We start from the raw sequence: 16,813 nt of genomic DNA on the forward strand, positions 1-16,813 counted from the left end.
ACTATTCATCACTTGGAGCTCAGCTGAATAAACATCAGCGTGTATATATATATATATATATATATAAATATATATATATAAATAAAAACACATACAATGGAACAGTCAGCTGAGCACAAGCTGCACTAGGGCGTGTCTGACTGGATTAAATAACAAAATCAAGAGTTCTCTGCAAAGCACATCTTCACAGAGCTGTGCACAACTTTATCATTCCGATGAATTAGATCACAAAATTAATCAGCAACTTTTTTTTGACCATCTCCCGATGACTTTAAGAGCCAAACATTTGACTGTGGATCTCTGATATGAGAGGATTTTCTCTTCAGCTGTTTAGTGTCAACGCAAACAAACTTTGAACAGTTTGTGAGATGAGACCCGGAAGCTCTGACACAACTATTTACTGATTCACACGAACCCTTCATGTATTAATATGTCATCGAACACAGTAGTTGGCTGCAGCACTACACGAGTGTAAAGTAAAAGTACTTCACTTACCTTCAACAACAAACCTGGGGGGGGGGAGGGGGGGAGGGGCGGTAGCAGGTGCGCTGATTGTTCGGGGGTTAGCTTAGCCAGCTAGCTTCTTTGACAGTCCCCGTGTCTCAAACCGTCTTCTTCACTGTGGCCGGGGTTTTTATTTTCACTGTTCTCATCGTTGCTGTCACAGTTTTCATTCACGTTTGTTTTCAGGGTTCTTGTTTGTTTCGTGTTCGCCGCCATGAGAGCTCAACCGGAAGAGGCGCTGAGGTCATCCTCACCGTATTTTTTTTTTTTTTTTTGCAACAGTGTCGCCGTGTGGCTGGGAGAGGTAACACAACTAATTCAATTTTTAAAAAACATTCTTATCAATATAAATAATTCACAATTGCTGTTTATTGAGCTGAGTTTAACTTAATTTTTCATTAAACGAATTTCCTTATTCGACAGGTACGATTCATAACAATCAGTTACAACCATAGACTGTATATAAAGAGGTTACAACACAGCTGAAGTATTTGCTTCTCTTTTCTGAGGATTGACATCAACAGATTCCATTCTTTCCAAAATGTCAACTTTTCATGCAATAAACAGTGGCAATACATTTTTCAAATAATCCAGTGGATCTGAATAGAAGAGGGGAAACCTGTCATGGTGTATAACTAGTTACATCTCATAAAAAAGAGTATATACAAATATCAAATGTATAAAAAAAAGTATACAGCTGAATGGCAGATGTTGAAACAGTCCTATGAGCTTGATCGATCCAGATGTTGTGATTTATTTCTGTCTGCTTCCCAGAATTCACAGCGTTGGCTCGTCTCTAAAGGGTTAGATTGAGATGACAGAACTAAACTAAAACAAAGCAGAGATATTTGTTTTTCCTGGACAAGTTCCTTGTCTGAAAATAGCTCAGTGGTTCAAACAATGGAACAAATTATGAAGATGAAAGGCAGCGAGTTTTATTAAAAAGTCACTGAACTGTGTTGATATTATAGCCAATCTTCTTTTTAAAGTACTGCACAGTACAGGATAGCTCAATTACATGTTTCTTCTATACATGAACTTTAAGAAAACCTTATTTTATTCTGTTCAACAGGCTACTGAATGCTGTGCCATTCATTTGTCTTGACAGCACTCACTTGATTCCAGGTGTGGATACATGTTCTCAGTCACTGGGTGACATCTGGAGTGAAAACTGGAGGTGAAGCGAGACAAGATGGATGACATGGACATTCACTCAGTCTGGAGATTGGAGAAAAAAATCGTAGAGTAGCAGCTGGAACACTGGAAGAGGAGGAGCAGGAGGAGGAAGAGGAGGAAGAGGAAGATGAGGAGAAAAAGGAGGAGGAAGAGGAGGAGGAAGAGGATGTCTGTGAGTGCAGGACTCACGTATCGTTCCACACAGACAGCATCATGAAATGAAATCACTCAGAGTCGGGGAGGTAACCAGATCAACACAGACACACAACAACAACAACATCATCATCATGGTGTATGTAATTTAATTTGTTGTAAATTACACTCACATTGCACCACAACGTATCACAGCATCAATACATCCTGAGCAGACATCGATATTTCAACAATTACGTTTGACAGAGACCTCCACACGGGGAGGAAATCTGCTGATTGAATTTACAGTGACTTTAAAAGCACCAGCGAGGAAGAGCACGATGTGAAAATGACAACAGCATTGTTGTAGACGTTGAAACGCATCCTTACGTTGTCCATGTATTGTCCTTGTCCTCTGATATTAATAGATTGCAGCAGAGGAAAGGGAAAAGACATGGTAAGAATTTTATTTTCAATTGTCTGAACAAAGCCACAATTTATAAAAGCTCAGAGAAAGATTGTAACTCCTGCGTCCAAAGTGCTCGGAACAAGAAGAGGCTCAGAAAACGTGCAGATAAAAATAACTGGTACAAGAAAAAAAACACTAACAAAGCACAAAAACTGCTTTTTAACTTTAGCGAGTAGAAATTTGTTGATAAATTATAAATCAGCCTGCGAGATTCTTCCATAGAAAACATTTACCTTCGATTAAAGTACAAATTCGGATATACAAACACACTCGAAGGCCTTTCAAAAGATTTAGGATTGGAGTTTAAATGAGCGCTCATTAAAACTTAACCACGCTAATCAAATTTTAATGCTCATCAAAAAGCAGCAGACGTTCTATCCTGGAAATGAAACGTACACATCCTGTCGTAGCTGCAGTATATTCTCATTCAGGCTGCAGGCTCAGATGATTTTTTTTTTACTAACGATGCAGAAACATACCCTCACACACAGATATAAAAATATTAAGAGTCAGAACAACAGCACCGACGAGTCAAATGCACTTCACCACCTCGCGTGGGTCGGCACGACTCGGGAAGAAATGCACAACAGCGGAGCAGAAAACCACTCATCACATGCAATAACGTTCAGCACTAGTGCGATATGGATTAACATTTATTCACATTTGAATTTATCTTTGCCCTGTTGATAGTTATCTCTTCATTCGCTATGGATGATGCAGACATCTTAAGACGTGGTTTACAGGATCGCTGGTGTTGGTGGAAGTAAACATGTTGCGTTTTTTTAAGCACCTTTTCTTCACTGTAGACGAGATTTGTCTGTTTTAGGCACCGAAACTTTAACTTTGTGTGTTCTCCTTTGTTCATGTGTTACATCAGAAAGGCTGGAGCAGGAATCGTCAAACCTTTCATGGTGCATCTACACAACATTGACTGTATATAAAGAAAAGATAGACAACGCTTCTCCACAACCTCCCATCGTACAATGATGAAGTGGTAAACTCCCTGTGTTTGTGTGCAGTAAATAGAGCAAACAGTGACGTTTTTCCACATGTTCTGTTTGGTTGGTTTGTGTCTCTTCTTTGTGTGTCTCTTGTCGTCAGTGTTGTCGTCATCACACAACCCTCTGGAGGATGTAGAGGATGCCAATGCCGTCGATGGTGACGAAGGTGGAGAAGTCGGACGACACGTGGATCCTCTTCAAAGCGCTTCCAGCTGGATAGAAGGTCTGCAGGGCCTCGCCTCGCTCCACATCCCACCACTGGAAACAAGAAGGAGAGAGTTTTAAAGCTCTTCACTGACATTAAACTGCTGCAGAGCGTCTGGGCAGACTGAGGTCAACACTGTGTATAAGTTTGTCGCAGGCAAACAGTGAAAAGAAGAGACACTGAAACATTCTCCAAAAATGATGGTGACATTAAAAAGTTTTTAAAAAAAACCTGTGACAACTTCTAATGACGTCACAATGTGCGATCCAGACGACCCGATGTAACGAGCGAGTGAGCGGGAATTTCATGCTGACTTCAGTGTTTCCTCTGTGACGGGTGAAAAACGGCAGGAGTCAAGTAGTGTTTGATCTCAGTCAGACCCTGAGACAAATTGGTTGCTAAGAAAAACATGATGGATTTAATAATAATATTATCAGACTCAAACTCTCACACAGCCACAGGCTCACACACACACAAACACACACACACACACACACACACACACACACACACACACATACACCCCCCCCCTCACCACACCCAGAGCAGTTTTCCTGAGTGATTCTGTTTAATCTCAGTTTAAAGTCGAAATTTTCCATTGAAGCTGCAGCTCACTGAGATGACTCATCAGAGACACATCAAGTCAATCATTTATAACCTGGCAGGAGGGGGGGGGGGGGGGGGGCACACTTTCAACTTTGATAATATAAAATCATAAAAAATGAAAGTCGACATGAGTCAAATTAATAGGCGGAAGTTTTAGAGGTGTATGTTTTTGTTATAAAGCATGTTTGTTTTTGTGTGTGTGTGTGTGTGTGTGTGCACAGTGCTTCATGCACCATTCACACACTGTCAGCTATCAGGGGCAACTTTGACATCGTGACACAGCTCAGATCCGACAATAAACCTGTTTTAATCTTCTGTTCCAACAATAGCTGGTAAGTAACTGTCGGAGTCAGAGGCCTGATAACCTGTGATTAATAATTCACTGTGTACAGAGAAATCAATTCTCTCCTCATACATGTGTCTTTCTCACCTGGAATCACGCAGGAATCACAGAGGAAAATACTTTACACCACGTGCTGCTAGAAAAACTCGACTCACTACCAGGAAACATTCAAGTGACTCTAACTAATGTAAAAAGCTGCTTTACATAATGTCTTATTAGGTTGGTTCTGTTTGTGGTGCAGCACCATGATGAATCTGCAACGCTGTTTAAATCTCTGCTGCGCCGAGGCCGAATCTGACCAGAGAGCAAACGTGACATTTCAACACGAATTAATTTTGTGTTTCTGACGTCTGTAAATACAGACATATAGAGACTGAACATAAAATAAACATAAACCAGTGTTTGCCGGTCCTGAATATTACTGGACTTTAATTCACACATGATAAGAAGCAGATGCAAAACATCTGCATAATAAAGGGCTGGAGCCACCGTTCACCCAGCTCGTATTTTGTCTCTGCACACAAAAATATATACATGAATACATGCATATAAATGTATTTACCATATCATTGTTTCCTCCTCTTGCTCTGATTAATTATTGCAAAACAAACATAGGCTCATAAGATGGATCGGCATTAGTCTCCAGTGTCCAGGGAATGAATGGTAAGTTGTTTTGTTTTATCCAGGGATAAAGAGAGAGAAGCAGATGTGTGGCTGCATGAAGAAACACAGACGTGATGAAGGAGGGATCAATAGACAGGTGGAGGGATGAAACGAGGATACACACTGTGCAGATATGAGACGAGGGAGTGAGACTCCAAACTGTAATTGCATCTGAATGGAAGGAAATCTGGCTGCTGGCTGCCAAAGCTCTGACAGCTCAAACAAAGAAATAATACTTAGATGCCTCCGCGTACACACACACACACACACACACACACACACACACACACACACACACATAAATGCAGAAATACAGAAAATAAGAATTGAAAAAACCACAGATGAGAGGAAGTCGAGAAACAACAAGACAGAATCTGCTGACAGACAAAAGGATTAACAGGGAGATGTGATGTGTGGAGACAATAGCTGGTGCAGAGTAAATGTTTGAGGGAAGAGTCAACCGACGGACAGAAAGTGTGAAAATTACGCTAGCCTCCGAGTGAGACTGCAACCACAAAGAAGAAGAAGAAAGAAAACGTCCAGAAAACCACTGCGTTGAATCATTTACACCAGAGGACGGTGGCGAGAGCAGACTGAGTGGAATGCATATTAATGCATCTGCTCGAGAGGGAGAGGACGGGGCAGCGAAGGAGAAGTCAAATTTCTTTGATTTAAGACGAAGAAGAGGAGGAGAGAGAGAGAGAGTGAAAAGAGAGATCATATGAACACAGAAACAAATGAAGATGAGAGAAACTATAAATGGTGAAAAAAGAAAACACATTCATCATAACAACAGCGAGACCGGCTCCATAAGGGCTTGTGTCTCATATGGGAATACACAGCAGTGCTATGTATGTGACACAGAGCCCATGTCCTCGGAGCAGATGGCTGATGTGCTGATATCAACAGCATCACTACAGGACCATTGATTTATGAGAGAGCCAGTGGAGCACGTAGACGCTAAATTACTGTACAGTGTGCGCTGCTGGCGAGAGGACAATACCCCCCGGGTGTGTTTACCGTGTGTGTGTGACCATCTCTGTTTTTTCATTTTTTTATTTCCAAACATCCAGCGCAGCATCCTGGCTTCAGTCTGTGCTGAGGCTGCTGAAATTAACTTGAAGAATGGTTGGAAAATGAGGCTGCTACAACGTGAGCTGCACATTACATGAATACTAATGTAAGGAACAGACACAGTGGGGCCAAGAGGAAATGTATACGGAGAGAAAACGTGAATGAATTAGCATTAGAATGACACTGACGCTGATGTTTAGAGTGTAGATTACAAAGGTAGAACTCATACAGCAAATTAGTAAAAAGTATTTTGAAGATTCCGTACAACAGCTACTGGTTTTCCTTCACTAATTAATCTGTCAAGGATCAAGGATCAGAGTTCATATGCTATTTAACTGATTACCTCTGTGAAGGAGGTCGTGTTTTCATCAGCGTTTGTTTGTTTGTTATTTTACGTTTTAGACGTTTTTTCAATTTTTCATTTCATGGTCATTTCCGGACCAGGTCACACAGCTCGTCTTTAAAAACCCTCAGTCATTTCTGTCACTGATAACATGCACCTGATCCTGTCGTGGACTCGCTACTGGTTCTGCATCTCGTCTCTGCGTCATGTTTACTCGTTGTATTGTAAGAATTATGTCACAGGGTAAATAGAGACCACAAACGTGATGGCACAGAACAACAAAGGCGACTGAACCCTTATCTGTAAAGCCACAACACTCTGCACGCTCAGATAAGCTCCCTCTCAGCGTCAAACTCCCAAACACAGGGGTCAAAACCACGGGGTGGCTGCGTGTGTGACCCCAATTCTATCCAGCGAACAGCAGAGGGGCACCAAATCTCCTCCGACAGTCCCTCAGCGTTAGCTCTGGTGACGCTAAATAGGTCTGCTTATTTAGACCACCTGATGGAAAGCAGCGCTTACATAACGGAGATACCTGCCCGTGTGTGTGTGTGTGTGTCTTCTTGTAAAGGCCGGGGAGATGATGGGAGATGCGTGTGTGTGTGTGAGTGAGCGCACGGTTGCATCTTTCAAAAAAGGGTGGAGGGAAGTAATTAATCTTCCCTCTTACATAAATAGCTGACATACAGAGTCCAGGGGGAATAGGTGCGATTTCTACGCTCTGTAAAAAATCCTAAAGACTCAAGCGACGACCAGCAGGCGGGAGGGGAGGGGGATTACAGAGAGAGGGGAGACCAGCTGGAGGAGATTTAGGCGATTTTGTAAGGCCACCTTCGCTTCAGAAAATGATTGATTGTGTGTGTGTGTGTGTGTGTGTGTGTGTGTGTGTGTGTGTGTGTGTGTGTGTGTGTGTGTGTGTGTGTGTGTGGGGGGGGGGGTGTGACCAGGCCAAAAGTCCTGCTGGGTGGGAAACAGTGTGACACTGAGTTTGAATTATTCATCCAAGGTTCCGTCCACTGAAATATTGATGCTCACACAATCCACCACACTTTCCCCCCCCCACACCCTCTTTCCTTTTTTCCCTTTCTTCTTTCAAGCACATTTTTCCTCTTTCTGTTTTTCTTTCACTCATACACACCCCTCTCTTTTCTGTCAATCCTTACAGTGTGCATGAAAGTGGTAGATGTAAGATTTGTCAGAGAATCCAAAACAGAGAGAGAACAAATAGGAAAGTCAGAGAGAAAATATTAGCTGGTAAAAAAAAAGAAGAAAAAAAAAAGAGGAGCTGGGGAGTAAGAAGAAATGACACAGAAACATAAGAGTAAAAGGATGATGTTTGAGAAAAAGAAGAAAATGATGGAGAGAAAGAGGAGGCTGAAGTACAGAGTAAGAGCTCAATATGAAATCTGGATTGATGGATCGGATAGATGGAGATCAAAAGATGAACAAACCACTGGTGCTTTCATTTCATTTGCTCTCAGAACACAGTCCTTACAACCACAGAAAGACAAACGTGTTATAACTTTATAGGTGGTATAAAAAACGTAAAAGATAAAAGTTGTCCTCATAAAAATGTGGGAAATGTATTTATTTAATATTTTACTGACAAGTGGCGTTTTTTCCTCCCTTCAGTTTATAGTTTCTCCTTCCTACATCAAGATTGTTAGGTTAAATACTCGTTTGAAGCCTCATGGGAAATCTACATGATTTCACTGACACGGACGGGCTGTGTTTAGTTTAGTCCAAACTGAAGTTTAGTAGGTAAGGTATGTAGTCTTTGATCAGACTCAAAGTTCATTAGGTGCATTCGACCTTCAGATTTGTAAATCTAGTTTTTATGTCGAAAACATATTTATCTGTGTGTGTGTGTGTGTGTGTGTGTGTGTGTGTGTGTGTGTGTGTGTGTGTGTGTGTAGCCATACATTTTACAAAGAAAACGCCATCAACATCTCCCTCCATCCTCTCCTCCATCACTGTTCTACCATCTCCACTCTACATCATCTCATCTCTGTGTGATTGGTGCTCAACACAAACACACACACAGACACACAGAGAGACACATACACACACAGACACACACACACACACACACACACAAAGGCCTCTCTTCTTTAGTGAGAGACACAATTAACCCCGGCTTAATGAGCAGCGCAGGGGAAACAACTGCCTCCCAGAGACAGATAAATATTTCACAGGCCTGTGTTTATACCCCGAGCCTGACAACAAGAGCACGGAATCCAGGCCAAGTTCGTTCCGAGCTCAACTTTCACAAAGTTCTTCACTCTCGCTTTGTCTCTTGTGTGTGAGGGAGAGAAATGCAGATGCCGAAGCAGGAAGTCAAGGACATATGGAAACTACATCTACTCCGGTTGCAATTTGACCACATGAGCAATAAGGTGTGAATCATCTTTACTAACCTCTGGAACGGGAAAAGGAGATGGTGGAAAAATAGAACAACAGGCTATGAAAAAAATTGGATGCACTTTGAGAGGCTGTTTTGCATCTTGTGAGTGTGTGTAGTTATTTTTAGAGGTAGGTCTGCTGCTACGCTGCAACAGCACTGCGGGGTGCTTACATCTGAAACGGCATGAAGACAAGAAAAGTGCTGAATAAAATCAAAAGTGCAAGTGATGCCTGAACCAACGCCGTGGCTGCGTTCCACCGGGTCGTATACATACATGTCCTCTCAGAAGACAGCAGTTGTCGTAATGTTGTTTACAACTTTGAAGGAAGTGGGAGGGCGGTACAGGGATGAAAGCACAAGCCGAGGATGAAGTTAGTCTGTGCGGTCGCAATAATATCCGAAAAAATGAAACTTGAATTACATTTTTCGTCCTGAAAGAGATTTAGGTCAAATTACTAACTACTTGATTGCTGACGAGGTGTTTCAGGAGTTTCTCTGCTCAGACACTAAACAAACCTCCTGGTATCTAAAATACAATCTTTATTTTTACAAATAACCTGCTGTGTTATTTTCAACCATTAGAAACTGCATTTGCAAAAATGTATATTTTTGATTTCAGAAATGAAAAACAGACCTGAGGCAGTCGCACCTACAGGCAACATAACTCCACTACTGGGACTGACTGATGTTCATCCTTGATAAAAAAGCCCTAACATCTGCTCTGCCATTAAAGGAAATGGAGACACATTTACTCACGGCTTAGCCAATGTCATTATACAAAAATCTTGGCAGCTTGATAACCCAATCAATCCCTCAGAGAGGTGACTGATTTTTCTCTCCACTCCATCCTTTGCCTTCAGTCGCTCACCGCTCTTCCGCTTCTTGATCTTTGACAGATTGGCCGTCCATCAAACATCTCCTGAGGGAAGGTCAGATCAACCTTCTCTCCTTCATTTCATCACGCTCATCCCTGCCCTCCTTCCCCCCAGCTTCGTTTTGACTCTGGCTTGGCGTGATGATTGACGGTAATAGTTCATTGCCCCACGAGGCCTCATTAGGATACGCTAAACGATGATGGCTCAGGCTGAGAAGGCAGGAGGGAGGTTTACTTAACACCTATTGGGTGAAAGCAAGCTCAACTGATCTGAAAGAGCTTTAGTCAGATACACTGGAAACTAGAATAACTGCCCTGCTGTTGAAAGCCTCCATCAGTTTCAGTCTACTAGCTTTTTTTTTTCCAGATTTGATTTGAAGTCACCGTGACCTTTGACCACTAAAATCTGATCAGTTCATTTGTCAGTATTAGTGAACATTTGTAAAGATTCGCCCGAGGTCTTTTTCAGAAAATGCGTTCAAAAGGCAAAAAAGGGTTTTTTGTGTGTTCACAGTGACGTTGAACTTTGACGTCCTCCAAAGAATATTTTCCGCATGATGGGTGTTTCAAATATATCTGTATGACCTTGACCTTTGACCTCCAACATCGAATCAGCTCATCTTTAAGTCCAGGTGAATGTTCATACGTAATTTAAGGAAATTCCCTCAAGACGCGGAGGTATAAAAAGCAAGCACCTTTAAAAAAACACAGCATCACGCTGAAAAGGGATTTGAGTGTGAAAACTGAAAAAGTTAAACTTCCAGCGAGGGAGGTAGACTTCAAGTGTGAGGTCACCAAAATGGACAGATGAAGAAAGTGACAGCAGAGAGTGGGAGAAAAACAAAAGCACGGTGTGAAAACGAGAGATAACAATGAAGGAGAAGACTGAAGGTGGAGGTCTGGTGGGAACACAGAGGCAGAGAAATAGGGAGTGAAAGCGCAGGGGGGGGGTAGGAAGGTGAGATAAGGTGAAATTGTTTCTCTTTCTCTTCCATCACAGGCTCGGCTGATAAGTGATGTCTGACAACAGTGGTGGCAGGGGAGAAGTGTCATCTAAAACACTCCCATCCATCTGGGGATACACTATTCGGAAGTGTGAGTGTGCAAACGTGGGGGGGTGTTAAAGTTAGTGTGTGTACGTGTGCTTGACCGCGCACGAGTGTCCCGGAGACAAAAGAAAAGAAATTGTATCTATCTTTTTTGTATCCTGTCGGGTTTCTGGGCCTTCAGTGGTTCTGTGGAGCAACGTTTTGATTGTTTTTTGTGTCTTGAGGACGCACGTGTGTATGTGCACAAACATGTAAGCTAATGCAAATGTTTTCTACACCCATGACATCTCACACGCCACACTAATATTTACATATGTTTAAAATACTGTTGTGATCCGGCCTTTACACTGATCAACAGTTGCTGGCAATAACAGTCCTATGAATACACATATCTGTACCGGTTTGTTTATTTGTCAGCATGATTTTGGAAAAACATAAAATATAATAACGCAAAGATATTGATTTAATTCAAATGGACTGTCAGACCTTAGCAGCGATATCCACTGTACTTACTGCAATTCTAGATTTATTCTTTTATTTATTTGATTTAATCATTTTAGTTAGTCATTGACATATATTGCAATATATACAGGGAACGTTCTGATGTAGAATTAGATGGAAAAACTAGAAACTTAAATAATCTATGTGTGCTCGCCTCCTTTTTTATATTTTATTTCACAGCAGAACATCCTCAGAGATCTGCAGGTATATCTAGGGTGACTTATGCATTATGAACTGGGACTCTCTGTGCACTCCACTGCTGAGGAGTTCATCAGCTTGTAGCCTGTTGGGTCGCACCAGTCCCGACTGACTGGCATAAATAAAGTACAGCCACCGACACATTTGACACAATGTTTGTAGTTTTATGCTTTGAAATGAAGTACGAGGCTCCCCCTGGATGTCACATGATGAAGTACTGATGTGGAAAATCAGTTGGCACAAATTTCCACAACAGTGAATATATATTTTATTACCAGCATATGACCCTTGGGAGGTTCACTACAGTGATATCAAATATTTTTCCAGCAGCTCAAGTAAACAGCACAGCTCATAATAATTTCTGAAACCAAAAGTATCCATGTGTTTAACAACACAAGATGGATGCAGCTCTTTAAAAGCCTGTTCGCGACTGAGGCAACGATGCCTTGCTCAGACTTAAATAAACAAATCAGCGGCCTGTATGAAGAAGAGTCTTATTATTTTCCCTCGTAAAGATTTACCCACAAGGTGTACAGCAGAATGATGGACGTATCAGTGAGTCAGACCCTATTGAAACAGGGGGATTAACAGATCTGAACAGATCAGACATCGCTGCTGATGAGATAGCACCTCAGACAGCTGGCTTAGTGAAGTAGACCCAAGAGATATCGATTAAGATTAATTAAAGACACGTTAGAATCTGGGAAACTGTTCATAACATTAGAAAGATGTGTCATTATCATAGCCATGTATATAAAGATGTGCAAAGTGTCTCCACTATCCAGAAATTTAGGAAAAATATCCCGGATATAAACGCGGTTATGTTGTCTGCACAGTAGCGATGCATCAAATAACTAATTCACACTAAACTCCATGAAAAAATGCACATTTGGACAAACATCAGCGTGATAAGAACCTCCTGAAATAATTCAGTGTCTGTCTGACAGCAGCTAAGCAGTCCATGGTCAGTATTTGTAGAGAGTGATTTTTTTTTTTTCAGTGCTTTTGTGTCTTTGTTACAGTTTGGTGTGAATTATTCTGGGCTGCTGGGCCTGTGTGTGTATGTGTGTGTGTGTGTGTGTGTGTGTGTGTGTGTGTGTGTGTGTGTGTGTGTGTGTGTGTGTGTGTGTGTGTGTGTGTGTGTGTGTTCTTGCAGTTAGGATGAGCCTTTTCACACCTGCCGCCTCCCTCTTGGATCCCTCTGTGACGGATCGACTCATCAGCATCTACTGTTTGTGTGTCCTTGCCTGTGTGTGTCCTTGTTTGCGTGCGTGCACGTCGAGGACAGGTGAGAGACAGGTATTTCCTAGCCGAATGTGGAGCAGAAGGACAAAGGACTGATGGGAATCGGTGTCGGAGGGACTGCTTCATCACCTTCTGACGCACGTACATAAAAAACACACATTTATCCGTTCACAAGCATCTACGCCTACCTAATGCACCAACACAAGCACGGATGTTGTGTTTTTATTATGTAAAGTGAAACGCTGGTGACGAGGAGCATGAGAAATGTTTAATTAAACACTCTACACAGGTAACTATGCACAACAGGGGACTGGGCAAGCACACACCCCACACAACAGCCTGCTGCTTTTAATTACATGCACACCATTCAGCCGACCATGCAGGCAGAGGGAGTGAAACACAGAGAGAAGAGAGGCAGAGCAGGAAGTAGCTTGAGAGCCGATAAAGGCAGAAGTACTGACAGAAATGAGTAAAAAGAAATACTGGAACAAACCAGAAAAGCATGGTTCTATACGTAGAGCCAATGACCCGAGTAGAAAGAGACAAATGATTCGCTACGAGCCTCGTGTTTCATCATTTTAACTGATTGACTCAGTGATAACCACGGGAGACATCGCCCGCTGTCACTTCTCCTGCTCTTATCCGACCAATGACAACATCATCCCATTTAACGGCAACAGCAACACACTGAGTCATTGTGCACAAGGGCTTCTGATGTTCAGAACTGAAAACCCTCCAACGAATCCTATCATGATAAGAAAAACATGTCTTCTCTGCTTATTTTTCTTTATTTTCTGAGTTATTCTCTTCCAGAACACTGCAACACTAATATAAAGGAGTAAAGGATCTGCTGTAGATTTTTTAACTGATCTATATTATGATAAATGAAATTATCCTCATAGTAATTAAACAAACAATGCTTCGAGGGGCTGTGTTTATGGTAACACATAATCCATAATATTCTTATCTCACCAGTATTTACAAGCGGTCCATGAAAACGGATTTGTGACTGCCTTCAAATTCTTTTGTATGTGCACAATAATTTACTGGAGCTTAGAGCTTTGGATTACTGTTTATTTATGCTGTCTAATAAAGTTGAGCTTGAATCCCTTTATTTCTCATCTCCAAAATAATACTGAACACATTTAGAAAACACTGACACGCCATCTTATAAAGTTGTTACGACAAACAGATGCCTTTCACATCCAGCAGACACAGAGCAATATTAGCATCGGTTTGGACCCGAGCCTCTGTCCAGCTGATGAATGCAAAGCCCCTTTTCACCTTGTCTCCAATTTTTTATTTGTTCTTTGAGACACTAAGTAATGTAAATTTAACCCCTCCCTCATAAATATCAGTCCCATAAACATGCCTGATTTTATTTCCATCAAGATCCATGAATAATTCTCTGAGAAATCAAGCAGAATGTACCGCACCAAATTTTGACTGTTTTTTTCTTTATCCAACTGCAACATATGCTCTTTTTGTACAGATCATTCATTACAAATTAAATCTTTATTGTTTTGTTCAGGGATGAAGAGAGAAAGACAGATATGTAGCTGGATGAAGACATAATGACGGTGGGATCAGGATTACAAGTTACTTTTCTGGAGGCAAAAACAAAGGTGTTCTAAAACTTTAGTTTTTAGTTTAGTTTGCCACTGCAACATGACTATGGACACAACATGAGCATCATTCAATAAAACATATAAAGTATGCTATATCATAGAGATACTATATTTATGTTTTATCTTTATTTTAAACCTGACCCATTATCTAAGTATCATGTGGTAACCATTGATTTCTAACCTCTAGTTTCTAAGTATGACAAACAAAAAAGTTTTTAACTTTCAGAGCTTTCTGTGGCTGTATTGTATCCAAGCCAAACTTCAGTATCAATCAGCCCACAACTATGATTCAAAGACACATTTCACACAATCCCACTGATCCTCCATAACGAAGTCTCTCCCTTTCACCAGCTGACGATAAACAAAACACCAAAGACCCTTATGGGGATGTTCAGATGATTGCCAAGCCTGTTTCCAAGACTGATGCTGGTATTCTTGTTCCAAGTTTTAAGTAAAAAATACCACTCCCTTTTTTATCTATAAATCTGCAGCTCAGAAACAGGGGAGTACTAACAAGTCCATTCAAAGTTCCGAGTCTAAGTGCAGTTACCAAGATGGCTTGTCAAGACATTTGCTAATTGTAAAATAGGCGAGCGAGGAGACACGCCCGGCAACGATTATTAAAACAGATAGACATCTAGATTATCATCGTGCTGCCTCACTCAGCTGGCTATACGAGAGGTACACACTCTGTCATGGTGATTACTGTGACGGGCAGCGTGGCCTCTCATAGCTGCCCAGCCGACACAAAGTACAATTAATCAATCAAAGCTCCCGACTCGGGGGTTCATCCTTTAAGACAGGCATAATAATCCCTCACTGCTTCCCACATCCACGCACTGAAGTCCACATGCTCTACTGAAGAGGAGAAGAAGAGTCTGCATAATGGAGGAATGGAGTGATCTAGAAGCTGATTAACAGAATAATTATGACTGTCGTGGTAATGTAACAGAAGACAAAGCTGACGAGTGTCGGATGAGTGCCTCAATCAGAGCAGGCCAGTGTGCAGCATCACTGACTTCAAGAATAACAGCTTTGTCGACCCACACACAGGTATAAACAAAGACACACACACACACACAGCACAGCCCCACACACGGTATCAGGAGTAATCTGAGATATAAAGTCTCATCGATCAGAGCTGCTCTCTCTTGAGGATTACATCATTGCACAGCAAATAGCCAATCAGAGCCCAGCTGAGACTGTCCGCTCTGTGACCCCATCTCCTGTAAAAGCAATAAGAGGTGTGCACAAACACACACAAACACACACACACACACACACACACACACACACACACACGCTATTCTAGACTCGTCACAAAGAGGCATTGATATCATCCTCCAAGGTATTGAGCGTTTTTATATAAACCTGAACCCGTGCAGTTTAGTCCTCTTGGCAATATATCACTGGTGCATGTTGGGACATGTTTGTGTTGTTGATACTGTGCCAAATTGAAAACCTCTCAATCAAATCACTCAACCTTGATTCTCCCCCTCACACAAACATGCACCAACATCGTTATTGGCATCGGCCCTCGCAAATCCATATCAGGCTCTACTCACACTGCCTGAAGTATTCACATCTTATCCTGTGACACTTGACATTCAGCTCAGATTCCTCCCATTTCTCAAGATCATAATTGACATGTTTCTGCATCGTGACTGCACTCTAGTTCTCTTTGACTCCTCATAGTGAACACATCGTGGCACTTAACCATATGATTCCTGTGTTATCGTACCTTGATGTAGCCACCAGTCGAGACCAGGAGAGAGTTGTCTGGGGAGAAGTGCAGGCAAGTCACCCAGCCGCCGTGGAGAGAGTCCATGCCGTCTTTACCGTCCCGCGAACAAATCTTCAGCAAGGAGCCTTCTTTGACGCTCCACAGCTGTGAAAAGCAAAACATTATAAACCACCCATAAAGAAAATTCCACTAACAAATGACAAAGATGCCAGCTGTGTTGGTATTTAAAGATTTTTCAGAATAATTAAGGTTTTATAAAAATGTATTCCTTACTGTTCTATCAACTAACTTGATTTTCAGCCACATGTAACAGCGGATGGATTTTGCTCAGTTGCCAGAGAGATGGTTCAGTTATCATGTGATACAAGTGGTCATGTGTGAGAGGACACTGTAGACACGTTCAGCGGCGGCGTGCTTCTTTTAATGCGTCCAACTGGTGGATCTCTTCTGGCCTAACCTATCCCAGGATTCACTGCGCTTTGGTGACGAACAGTTTTTCAAAGAGGTAATGGTGCTGGCAAGCGACGAGCCGTCCGATGCTTGAGAATCACGCTTTACATTAAGCGAACAGCTAAAAGGAAACATGTTGAAAAAACAAGAAGCATTCAAACTTTCTCGTTATGTCCAACTGCAGTTATGTTGCTCGGCGTTATC

The 16,813-nt window shown here is 41.8% G+C and overlaps 1 protein-coding gene across 1 annotated transcript in view; it reads right to left on the minus strand.

Annotated features, from left to right (window-relative positions):
* Positions 1–1,965: 1,965 nt before the first annotated feature.
* Positions 1,966–16,813, minus strand: part of apaf1 (apoptotic peptidase activating factor 1) — a 33,967-nt gene continuing 19,119 nt past the window's right edge. Inside the window, exons 26-27 of the mRNA XM_069519828.1 lie at positions 16,157–16,303; positions 1,966–3,540 (exon numbers count right to left, since the gene is read on the minus strand). Coding sequence (XP_069375929.1) covers positions 3,394–3,540; positions 16,157–16,303 — 294 coding nt within the window. The 3' untranslated portion in view covers positions 1,966–3,393. The remainder of the gene's footprint in view (positions 3,541–16,156; positions 16,304–16,813) is intronic.

Source organism: Paralichthys olivaceus, chromosome 23, assembly GCF_024713975.1.
Source record: "Paralichthys olivaceus isolate ysfri-2021 chromosome 23, ASM2471397v2, whole genome shotgun sequence".
In the NCBI taxonomy this organism is placed as follows: Eukaryota; Metazoa; Chordata; class Actinopteri; order Pleuronectiformes; family Paralichthyidae; genus Paralichthys; species Paralichthys olivaceus.